Genomic DNA, 12,812 nt, shown 5'->3' on the forward strand with positions numbered 1-12,812 from the left:
CAGATATTCGTCTCTGTTGGCTGTGAGCAGGAATCGAACTCAGGTCACCGAGTTCTTTGTGCGGTGAGCTAGCCACCGGAAACTTCCATCTATAGCTTAATTTGTCCACCATGGCTTTGGCGACATGCATCATATCAAGATGTTAGTGAGTCCCAGGTGTATGCCAGCATCTCAGCTCAGGTTGTTTTCGAATTATTGAGTTGTTGGGTGCTGTTGGAGATCACTTGAAGGTTCTTTGGTTTTAAAACGTGCGTGCATAGTAGACACGAGGTGGGGCACTGGTGCTGTGGTTCTCTTACTGCACCGTGAGCCCAGCGACCTCGGTTTGAATCCTCGTCACGGCTAACATCAGTGGCAAGAGTCATCTGTCGGTTTCTTGGCCCACGCTCCATCACCAACCCACACTGGCCAGCGGTGATGAGTTCAAACAGTTCCCATGATGATCAGAGAGAATGGAGGCGTTCATTCAGCAGTAGATTGACTTCGGGCTGTAAACTGTTTATCAGAAATACGTTGCCAACATTTCAACCCCACATTTCAATCCATTGTCGAAAAATAACAACAATCATTGCAATTATTAGCATTACTTTATAATGAATTCAACCTTCATGGACACCCTGTATATAGCTATCTCACTCGAAGGAGCCACATGAACTGAGAATTGTAACAATGAGTGTGTTGCGCAGGTCACATGCGTGTGCGCTGTGAATACGAACGCGAAACTCGGCCGCTCGAGAATCAGCGACGCGCTGCAACAAATTCTCTGTCAGTCGCATGAACTTCACTGGCCTGGAAATGAAATCGCTCCTCAAAGTTCACGTGCGTTGTGCGCCCTGCCGCCCCCTCCCACGTCGGGCACCCACAGAGTGGTTCCCCGAATCCGGCGGGAGCATCATGCTGCGGAACCTGGTGGACATCTCGCAAGTAGAAGGGGAGAAGCAGAAAATAAACCGCGTGTCCGTCTACCAGGTGAGTAGCTGCCCAGGCAACAACTTCGAGCAGGGCTTCACGCGCGGACGCTTTTGTCGCAAGTCGCGCTGAGGATAAGGCTTAGGATTCGCATGAACGGTGGCGCTTGCCTAAATGCGTCGGCAAACCCGGAGCACCCTACATCGCATCATCTCGCATCGACCTGCTGCTGTCTAATTCTAGATTTGAAGCTTTCGTGACTGCAAGGATTCACACTGGTAGGTTTTTTCGGTAAAGTCACGGACGGTGAAAAATACAATTGAAAGTTAATAAAAGTAATAATGGAAATAAAGTAAAATAATAAATCACGACATTTCGGAGACAACACAAGTCTCCGTCATCAGGTGGGACCATCACAGCTAAAATGATGCAGTAATTTTAGCTGTGACGGTCCCACCTGATGACGGAGACTTGTGTTGCCTCCGAAACGTCGTGATTTATTATTTTATTTCCATTATTACTTTTATTTACTTTTAATTAAATTTTTTACCTACGTGATTTACCGAAAAAACCTAACTGCTGCTCTCTAGCCAACTGGGGCCACCAGTGGCAGCCGAACCCCTGTGCGGCGCGAGGTGTACACATCACCGGCCCAGCACTCACTGAGTCACTCGAGGTCGTCGCCTCCTCATCGCCCACGGCCACTGTTTCCGCGAACTCCACGCATTGCTTCCTCCATGCTGAGTACTCAGCGCACCACAAGAGCACTTCTCCTTCTGCAGTTCCCCTCGCACTGCTCGAGTTTATAATTCCCCCCCCGCCCGCCCCAACGGCTCCTTTACAGCCACTTTTATGAAGTATAGACAGTGTATATATGTTTTCTCATGGTGTATAATTTTTCTGTTTTCATGTTTATGAGTGTTAATGTGCGATGGCGCTTCGAGTGGCAGATTTGTGGCACCAAGGCGCCACGTGGTTAAGCAAGAATAAAATGTACTCGACGTTAACCGAGCTGGTATAATAACTGTGTTCAATTGAAGTATCGATGGTAATCTATTACAACTTCAGTATTGCTGTTTGCTGCTCGTCGCTGAGAGTTTGGAGCCTGTGCTCAGCTAATGTGTAATGGAAACAAAAATACTTTGCTCATTGTAAAAACACTCAACGCATCTGTCCTCCTGATGCTGAGATTTTTTGTTATTTGTGGTTGTACACCACTGTCAAGCAGCAGCAGCAGCAGCAGCAACAGAAGAAACAAATAACGTGTTTAAAACCAAAAGCAACAGCTCAAGGACGGGATAAGCTTGTCACCCAACTCCAGCAACACAGGGGGGCCTTGGTGAGGCCTTGTAAAATCCTCGGCGGGCCTCTCTCTGATGGGTGTGTTCATTTTTACAGATTCCTGATGGGGCGTCTTTAGCGCTGAGCTTCAAGGACAAGAAAAACATCTGTCCGAACGAAGGTGCACAATGTTACACGGGCGCACACTGTAACCCACGTTCTTGACAGAGCGCCCTATCGCACGGATGGACACTCACACATACTCGAACACTCAGTCACACTGATGAAGGCACAGAGAGAGGGCGTTTCTTAAAACAGAACTTTCACTGGCAGCTGGGATTAACATCTCGGTCCCCCCCGCCCGCCCCGTTCTACAGATTAAAGTTTAGGACTCACGGCTACACTGATTTTAACAACTACCAGGCATCTTGTTTTGTCAGTGTTTCACAGAAGGCCGTGCCTAGGAGTATTAACGCAAGGCTGCCTTGTCGTATTTTTTTTCATGATTTCAGAGTTTTTTTTTAAATTGTGTATTAAGATACATCTTTTTATTTACATTGTAATTGTTTTTTCTTTCAGATAACGTTAAGGACAATGACAACTATTTCCACCTGGTAAGTTGATATTTTCACATGAAATTTTATGTTTTATCTATATATATGTATTGTCATGTCATTTGCGGGGAAGTTGTCGAATGTTGCAGCACTGATTTCTTTGCCTTCCAGGTGACTCCAGCTGATGAGATGATGGAGGTTAAGAAGTCTAAATCTCAACAAGGAAAAAGAAAGAAAGTCCTGCCTGAGGTTTACCTCACAAGGCTTCTGTCGACGAAGGTATCCTGATGCACTGTGCTCGTTTATAGCACGAAAAGCCTCACCGATTTGGCGAACTAAAAATCATAATAATACCATTATTGCAACAAGGCCTTAGTATATCTCAAAACTCTTTTGCCGGACGGTCCTGGACAATTCAATTCGCGAGTGTTTGGTTTCATGCGTGAGTAAACGCGAATAGCCAGAGAAAATACCCACGTGTATGAGAGGGCAACACACAGAAACCTTCAAGAAAGATTTCCGTATTGTCTTCCCGAGGCCACCCTGTAAGCCCAAGTGTCCAGGGTCTTGTATTGCCAGACATATTCCCATCCAATAACTAGCCATGCTCAACACCGCTTAACTTCCGAGGATTTGGTAAGACCGGGTGCATTTAAGTTGATTTGGTTGTCGGCTTTGTGAGTAAACCATCCAGTTGCCACCGTACAATAGTGGCCTCCGAACTCTGTGATGTCGTCAGACTGCTGCCTTCTCTTCCACTGAGCCCCTCTGCTTGTCTTCCCTTCCCTCGGTCTCTGGAGTTTTGCCTCTCATCTCTCGTCATTAGTTTTCATGACACGTGCTGTCCATGTCCACCTGAGTTATTTTGCTTTAGTAGCAGCAGCAGCCTCGGTGATCCATCATTCGGTTACCCCTGTTTTTCATTATTTCCTATTTCAATAGCATGCCATTAATATTCGCGACGTTTGACGGTCATGCGATCTTTACCGTCCACCGTGAAACGGATTGCACGCACCGCCGTAGTGTTAACCAGGGCGGCCGCTAGCCTCAGACCGCGATCCTCCGTAGCCTAGTGGCAAACGCGCCACCCACCGCTGGATCATGTCACCGCAGGGCACGCTGCAGAAGTTTGTGACCGACCTCTTCCGGGCGATCCTCACGTACCCGACAGAGCAGCCGCCCATGGCCATCAAGTTCTTCTTCGACTTCCTCGAGGAGCAGGCGGAGAGTCGGGGAATTGTGGACCCGGAAACCGTGCACATCTGGAAGACCAACAGGTACCTGCTCAGGCTGCCCAACCAACTGACCGATTAGATGCTCGCACCTGTGAATCTCACGAATCACAGTTCCCTACGTGTGTCTCGTTGGTAACATACAAGGGATTTGTGATGTGTTTGTGATAAGATCCGCCCGGCTTCATGCCGATGGCGTCTCAGAGTACTCTACACGCGACAAGCGACTTACATCTCATCTCAGTGCATTGAAAGGGCACCCCCAGTGGCAGCTGTTCCGTTGTGGCACAGAACGACTCGGGTGGGTGTACCTACAAGCGGGCATGAGTCTTCCGTTAGTAGGCGATGACCCCTGCGATGCGTAATCCCGAATTGAGCAATTCGCGAGTAGTTTTTTTCTAATTTGGCAAATCTCGACCATAATGCCGAGACACAACGGCCCACTCATTTAAGATTACATCATGGGATCTTTAACGTCCACTGTGATGCACACGGCACACGTGTTATGGTTAACACACCTGCAACATTAACCAGGGCTGCCTGCCGGATTTAACCGCGAACCTCTGCAACAAGCGTTGAACAAGCTACTGCAGGGCTGCGTCACCCTGGTCCGTTGAATTTTTGTGAATCTGTATTTTACTATTGCTCAAGATCTGTTTGTAAACGGTACACGGGTAATGCAACGGGCTGTTTCGTCTGGATTGACAAATTGCATCTTTCACCAGGCGGCCAATGACATGCACGACATGAAAATGCTCAGGCACATTCATTTTTATTATTGCTTCGAATGAATGTTGGCAATGCAGCATGAGCATATGCCCCAAATGTACAAATAGAAAGATCCCCTGTATTATAGCCTTAACAGACTGTTGGGGCAAGTGCTGTTAGCGAGCACCTATGAAGGCCAGCACGGCCAGCACCATGCCTGGCCCCCTTTGTCTCCCTAGTTGTAATATTTACATATTGCACTAGGTACTCATTTGAGGCTCAGTCGACCTAGGGAGAGGCCCGGGACCGCTTCAAATAATCGTCACTGGTGTTGGCCATGAACAGGAATCGAAATCGGGTCGCCAGGTTCGTAGCGTAGCGCTACCCTCTGCACTGCATAATTGAGAATTCAGCATGACCATTTGCCCCAAATGTACACACACACACAATCACGTGTCTGAACCTAGGAGAAACCCAAGGCACCTTTGTGATCCTTAGGGTTTCGTGTTATTGCTCAGGGGTTCACAGTGTCAGACTAAGGCTTTAAAATCCTTCACGTTCAATCGCATTGCTCGGGACACGTTTAGAATTGCCCGCTGCTTTAATCCAATCTCAAGACAGCCCGGTATTAAGATTGCAAAGGTGTGGCGAAACCCATCACAGTCATTAAACAAACGACACAGGTTTATCACTTTATTCATCCGCAGTTAACTTGCACAAGAAATAAAGAAACGGGACACGCACGTCCACCAGGTGTGCAGTTTTGTGCGCGACCGCAATACATAAAAAAATCTCTAAACAGCAGCAGCACCGGTTACACGGCGGCATGGGTGCCACGGCGCGACACTAACCCCGCTGCATTTGTTCACGGCTGACAGAGACCCTGAAGGCAATTACCCGTACGAGTTGTGGCAAATGAACGGTGGTGGGTGTAGTGGGGGGGAAGGGGGTACACGTGCCATCACAGCTCATCTCGATGATGCCCATCAGCCGCTCAGCGCCGTGCGGCTGTGTCTCCACAGCCTGCCCCTGCGCTTCTGGGTGAACATCCTGAAGAACCCGCAGTTCGTGTTCGACTTGGAGAAGACCACGCACATGGACGCCTGCCTGAGCGTCATTGCGCAGGCCTTCATCGACGCCTGCTCCCTCTCGTCGCTCACCCTTGGCAAGGCAAGCGGCTGGGCGAACACATGGGCGGGCGCGCAGGCGGGTTGGCTTTTGAGTGCGGAGGAATGTTCATTCTGGTTCAAAAATATTAATAAAATACGATGTCCTTTATTGATGGCCCATGGCCAAGGATAATAACAAAGCGGCAGGCAGGGATTGGAACGTGTCAGACAGGCACGTCTACCGAGGAGATGGAGCGATGGAATCAGCTCATGTGCAGGTGTTGGGCGGATTTACCACATCGCAGGATTGTCAGGGATAGCGATGGCCTTAGGAGGCTCTCACCCAGCAGTGGAAATAAGCAGACAACTTGTCTCCTTCACACATGTGTCTCTCCACGTAACAAATAAAGACTTCTACACATTCCATCGGCTGTGCGCCCTTCTGGGAGTGCGTAATGTCAGCAGTGCTGATTGAAGACAAGCAAATTGGATCCAGAAGTGGAATGACCGTGGCTGATGATGATGATGATGGCGATAATGATACCTCCCCTTTAGCTTATAACAGAGCATCATGAAATCAAGGTCAGAGTGTGCCAACCACTGTGCCACCATTCCTCCCCCTCTACGGCGTGTGACATTTATGAAATTCTCTCCCAATTCACCGCACCGATTCGCAATTATTACGCACATTGCAGCGACTTCATTCGTGTCTGTAAATCCACGCGCCGGCAGTTTCAGCTCGACCCAAGCGCGGCTGATACGTGGAAGTCACAAATCAGGCCTCGCGGGGGTGGTGGTGGTGGTGGTGGTGGTGGAACCACGGGGCTGCCGCGTCACGGCTCGCGTCCCCGCGGGGCCCTGCGGAGCAACGGGCGCTGGAAGGAAGCGTGCGCTAGAATCACGGCCACAGGAAGCCTGGATTAATCAGCCGAGGGAAACGCGGACGGCCAGACGGACCTCTGTTTTGTTTTTGCTTTGTTTGTCCGGCGTCTTCGTGTGCCACTTTAGGCACGCGACGGGGGCCACATTTAGGCGTTTTGTTTTCGGGTTTTTTCTTTCGCTCACCTTGTGGCAGCAGCGGTGGCAGCGTGGGAATGTTTTCCAAGAAAATTCCTGCGGGGATCACTTTGGAATAAAATGAATGTTTTGTATATTTCCCCCTCCCCCGCCCCGCCGCCCACCACGTTTTTTTCCCCTTCATCGTTAAATTGCAACAACAAAAAAGACGATTTATAACAATTCTGGATCTGAAACACTACCCAATTGTTGGATGAGGTCAATGGAAATGGCTCTGCCGTCTGAGATAGCGTCCCTCCCCATGTGTGTGTGTGTCTGTGTCCATTGAGTTTGTGATTCTGCATCTATTAATAACCTGGAGTTGTGAAACACAGCATTAACACGGCGGCGCATTTCCTAGAAATCTACTTCAAAGTGTAGCAGCCTCATTAGCACTCACATTCAACATGCTGCTCCCCCGTCGTTAATCTTACAACCTGTACAATATAATTTCAGTTGTTTACAGACATGCATTTCTACATTACGTTGCATTATAATCTATGACAATGAATGTGGATTGGAACCAGTGCCTAAATGTCACAGCATCTCAAGATGCTGTGCAGATGCACAGGGAAGGAGGGACAGAGACATTTTTATTTATTTTTATTTTTTGGCGAGTGGTAGAATTTCACAGCCCAGGAAGGGCTTATCGCAGGGTGCATCCATGGTGATTTGTTTGTCGGAATTTCACTTGAGGGCCGGCCCTCGTGGTCCAAAATTTTTTTCCACACACAAACAAAAAATAACTACTGAATTGGAATAACCGATGGCAACATCGCCCCCTTATAACGGACGACATTATTCGTAAAGCTCGATTGGTAATACGCGTGACCAGTCCTCGCCCCCTCATGACAGACTCATGCCCATTGGCAGGCCAGTGCCAAATGGCATTGTGCTGCACAAAGACAGCTACAACTGGGGGTGCCCCCGGCTAAACTAGAGGATAAAAATACACTCGAGTTGGCAATTGTAATGACGGGAATTAGATGCAAGGCACTGCGGGATTTAAGCACCCATTTAAGCGTCCATTAAATTGCGCCACATGTTAATTCCCTCGCCTGGTATGCAGGAGGTCGTGGGTTCGATCCCCACCCTGGTGTCTGTATATTTGGAGTTTGCATGGCTCTCTTCCCGTGGTGGTGTGGATTTTTCTCCGGGTCCTCTGGTTTTTTTCTCCGCATTTAGAAACATGCCTTTAGAGCTATTTCGGTAAAGTCACGTAGGTATAAAGTTATTATACCTACGTGACTTTACCGAAAGAACCAAAGAGTGTGGATTGCTGCAGTCACGAAAGCTTCAAATCAAGATTAATGCGTTTCGAGTATTTGACTGCTTTACATTTCCACATGATAAGCCACTTCGTTGAGCTATCATTTTGTGGCCAGGTTGCTTCTGAAACAAACCAAAAAGCCACGTAGCTCAGTGGGCCTTACCCGGTAAGATAAAAAAAAATCATTGAGTTTTTTTAGTAAACACAAAACCTTAATCTTATCCCTCACGCTGAGAATGTGCCCGGGGCACGGAAGCAGGTGCGTCGGCGTTGTCTATCAGCGCGAGTGGACGCACGGTGCAACCGTCCTCAGCTGCAACTCAATAACGCACGGGCGCGGGAGGCCCCGCCGGCACTACGGCCCTGCCGCCCCCTCTGACGCCCCCTCTCCCACTCGTGATCTTTCGGTCACAGTTCCTATGATCACTGTTTCATTGCTTTTATGGCTTTATTTTGGTGATTTTCGAAAAGTTTTTTGGTTTGGCCATGTTTGTTTGTTGTAGTACAGAGTTAGACTGATGGCCTTAATCTAAGTTGTCTTGTGGTTGTTGTTGTTTGACTTGCATCCCACTGGGAATTTTGCACACAGCGTTGGTGTACGGTGCCTTTTCTGCAATATATTGCTGTCTTTTCTTGGATTTTCTGTTTGCACATAGTCACTTTAAGATGTTTTCTTGTTCAAGTTTTTGTTTTCTGTTTGTTGCGGTTGCACCCGAGTCAAGAGCCGAATGGCTCACAGGGCTACACCTAATGAATGAACTTGAAACTTGAACTTGAAACTTCCTCACCTTATTCTTGCCGGTAAAGTACATCCTGGCTCGCCCGCTTTTTTTTTCTATCTGACAACATAAATAGAGCGGTCTGCTGAGTGTTGAGTTGACGGAAAATTAATCGGTGCTCAATTTCGGTCGGCCTTGTCCAGATGACCGTTCCGCCAAATATTTTAGGCAAGGCCACATCCATCTCGCCTTATAATGCCCTCATTGTTATACCCTATACGCCTATTACACATGCACATAGGATTATAGGAATAGAGGCCACGAGCAATGTAGATAAATATTGTGGATGGATATACCTTGGACTGTACTCTAGTAGTTGTGCCTCGTAATCTCTACTCCAAGCCAGACTTGCTGCTTGGAAATTAAGCGCTGGAAATAATAATAATAACAAGTCTAAGGCAGTGTTTTAAGCCTGGGACTTTTAATCTCGATGGGTGCATCCCGAGAGCCGTAGTTGTTCCTTCGCAGTCACAAAAAAAGTCCAGCTGTAACATTCTCCCATAGGGAACAGCCCAAGCACGCCTGTGTGTGTGTGTTTGTGTGTTGTGTGTGTGTGTTGTTACGGGGAGCGATGGAACAGAGGTTAGCGTGCTGCGCTACGCACCCGGCGACCCGAGTTCGATTCCCACTCACGGCCAACACTGGTGACGATTATCTGTGCCAGTCCTGGGCCTTCCTTAGGTCGACTCGGCCTCAAATCAGAACCAGCCACCCACCCGCTTTGTGTGCCGTGCCAGCCTGGTAAAACAAAAAAATGGTTTAGTTTTTGTTTAGTTTAATAAGGGCACGCTAACAGCACTTTCCCCAAAAGTCTGTGAAGGCTATACGGAGGAGCGGAGGGGTCGTCGTCTTTGTTTGTCTAGTTGTGTAATTGTGCCGCTGCTTTAGCAGGAACGCCCGTGCCCTTGTCATTCCCACGTGGCCGGCTTCATCTCACGGAACAAGCCGCTCCGTTGTGATGGGGCAGCGTTGGAGCGCACAAGAGCCTGGTGTATTTAAAAAAGTAAAAACCTCGTCATCGGCGATGGCGGGGCGCGTCAGCCGAGCGGGGCGCACTCACAAGGCGCCCCTTTATGCGCCCGTCTCCCTTAACCGAAACCTCGTGCCTCTTGCCGTTTTGTTCCCACACGCCCAGGACTCTCCCACGAACAAGCTGCTCTACGCCAAGGAGATCCCCGAGTACAAGAGCCTGGTGTTCGAGTACTACAAAGACATCCAGCAGCTGCCCATGCTGAGCGAACAGGAAATGAACTCGTACATGGCCGAGGAGTCGATGGTGCGTGTTTTTGCGAGCGCACGCACGCACGCGCGGTTTAGTTCGACGTCGGTGACGAATTTCTGAACTGGTCTTCAACCGTGAATGAGTACCGAGTGCGGTGCGTAAACATCTCAACGTTGGCGGAGACGTGCAAAGGCGACACAGGACGTAATGCTGGTCACACTACCCCTGGTGTGCCGTGTCGGCCTTCATTGGTGCTCGCTAACATCACATGCCCCAACAGCGTAGGTTGTCGGGGGGACCTTTGGACACGCGCAATGAACACAGCGCAACCGCGCTGGATTCTGGACCACGGCTAAGTGGTGGTGAACTGATGACTGAACCCTTGGGCCACCCTGTCCAGATTGGCTCAGACTTAAATGAGTACCCCGTGTGCCGTGTGCTCATTCCGCACTGGCGAGACAAAGGTGACCCGGCGTGCTGTTGGCCACAAACGACGCCCTCACGTGCCGTTTCCGGCCGTCAGAGACACTGGCGAACAGCACTTGCCCCTACGACCTGCGTAGGCAACAATGGGGGGATCTCTGTTGGGTGCGTGTACACATGTCAAGCATTCCACTGCTGGATGGAGGGCCTTCCCATCTATGCCGGTGCGACTCGTGGGAGGCGGGTGGGGTCGTTTCGACCGGACTTCAAGCCGATCGCTGTGGCTTGGTGAAGGCGGGGAGCGTACACCTTGGCACCAAAGAAACAAACAGTACGCTACAACAATGGGTGTTTTTTTTCTGCCTCGCCCCCTGCTGCCCACCGTGTAGCCCCAACAGCAGCCCACATCTCGCATCCTCTGTTTAACGGGCGGCGGTCACAGCATCCGTTGACCAGCCAGTCCAGGCGATGCTCGTTATTCTACGTGACTTTACCGAAAGAACCAAGAAGATGAATCCCTGCAGTCACGAAAGCTTTAAATCGAAATTCAGCCAATAGTTGCGTAGACTTCTTCTAGATTTGAAGCTTTCGTGACTGCAAGTATTCATATTCTTAGGTTTTTTCGGTAAAGTCACGTCGGTATAAAATTAAAATTAATAAAAGAAAAATAAGAAGAAAAATAAATTTAATTTTTTACCTTTGTGTAGACTTAACGTGATCACAGTTCAGTCACGGTCCACACCCGCTCGCCCGCAAAGAAGTTGCCAGCGGAGGAGGGGGGGTGTAGGCAGATTTCATGGGTCCTATCTGTAATCTAACCAACCAATAACCAGCGGGAACCATTCGCTAGTCAGGCACCCCTCCGGCTTCCAAAGTGTGGCTGTGCCCCCTGGCTGCGAGGGAGTTGGGGGGGGGGGCTTGGTACGCAGGCGGTGGGAGCTGTGGGTGGGGGGGGGGGTGAAACCTCAAGAGACTCGGTTCACCCGATCCAACCCAACCCTTCCTGCCCTTCCACCCCCCTCCATAACAATTCCCCCCCCACAACCCCATTCTTCCAACCCCGCACCCTCCCCCCCCCATCCTCCCAACCGCCCAGGCAGAACATGTTTTCCGAGAGTGACACGGCCACAGGAAATTAACCGCCTTGTCAGCGAAGCCGTGCCGCCAAATTCGCGCCGGGCGTTTATTCGCTCGGCGGACGTGGCTCCAGCTGCGTGTCGGAGCAATGCCGGAGGCGCGGAAATGCAGCGCGCGATGCAGTGGCGTGATAAACTAAACTAAAAACTAAACCATCTTCTTGGCTCTTTCGGTAAAGTCACGCTGTCTCCCCGATAGACCTGGTCTTCACCTGAGGACGGCTGCTTGCGTTGTGGCCGAAACGTCGTGAGAATTATTTTATTATGTTTTATTTTTATTATTTTATTACTTCCCTTCTATGTGACTTTACCGAAAGAACCAAGAAGATGAATCCCTGCAGTCACGAAAGCTTTAAATCCAAATTAAAAACAAAACTTAAATTTTTTTTTACCAGGTAAGGCCCGCCGAGCAGTGGAGCTCTTTTTCAGAAGCGACCTGGCCACTAATGATAGTTCAACAAAGTGGCTTATCACGTGGGAATATATAGCAGCCAAACACTCTAAATGCACGTTGATTCTAAATGTGGGAGGGAAAAACCGGAGGACCCGGAGAAAAACCCACATGACCACGGGGAGAGAGACATGCAAACTGCAAATATACGGGCGTCATGGTCGGGATCGAATCCACGACCTCCTTTATACTTGGCGAGGTAGTTAACATCTCGCCAACCAAAGCACCCGCAGCCGTGCCGAGCTTTTCCTGGCTGTGCCGCTGTACAGTCTATGCCGTGTGTTTTCCGGTTGTACCTCCTCCCGACGTTCCGCTCCACATGGTCCGGAGGTCCACTTCTGTTTTTTGCCGAATAGTCTCTTAGCACAGGGAGCGAAACGTCGGGACGTTGTGCAAAAACGACGCCCGTGGCACAACCACGAAAAATCCCATCGGAGAGGAGTTAAACGAGGTCACTGATGTGTCATCGGAAACCCACTCACTGGAAAAAATGCGCTTTACTACCCGTCCTGCGAATGAGCGGCAGTATAACAGCGGCAGCTTGCTCAGCCATCCTGGGTTTCGTTTTACGCTGTGAAATTTAATTGAAATGTTGTCTAGTTGTACACAGCTGTGACTCAGCCATCCAATTTACAGTAAGTGTTTTGTGGCACCATTGCATCACGTGCTGTGACTCAGACGA

At 49.5% G+C, this 12,812-nt stretch overlaps 1 protein-coding gene across 1 annotated transcript in view; it reads left to right on the forward strand.

Moving 5' to 3' along the window:
* PLXND1 (plexin D1) overlaps positions 1 to 12,812 on the forward strand; it is a 101,007-nt gene that overhangs the window by 82,531 nt on the left and 5,664 nt on the right. Inside the window, exons 28-34 of the mRNA XM_061551982.1 lie at positions 866 to 969; positions 2,308 to 2,371; positions 2,770 to 2,804; positions 2,916 to 3,023; positions 3,858 to 4,021; positions 5,707 to 5,854; positions 10,034 to 10,174. Of these exons, the coding sequence (XP_061407966.1) occupies positions 866 to 969; positions 2,308 to 2,371; positions 2,770 to 2,804; positions 2,916 to 3,023; positions 3,858 to 4,021; positions 5,707 to 5,854; positions 10,034 to 10,174 (764 nt within the window). The remainder of the gene's footprint in view (positions 1 to 865; positions 970 to 2,307; positions 2,372 to 2,769; positions 2,805 to 2,915; positions 3,024 to 3,857; positions 4,022 to 5,706; positions 5,855 to 10,033; positions 10,175 to 12,812) is intronic.

The sequence above is a fragment of the Lethenteron reissneri genome, chromosome 15, assembly GCF_015708825.2.
Source record: "Lethenteron reissneri isolate LAM-NWPU_2019-01 chromosome 15, ASM1570882v1, whole genome shotgun sequence".
Lineage (NCBI taxonomy): Eukaryota > Metazoa > Chordata > Hyperoartia > Petromyzontiformes > Petromyzontidae > Lethenteron > Lethenteron reissneri.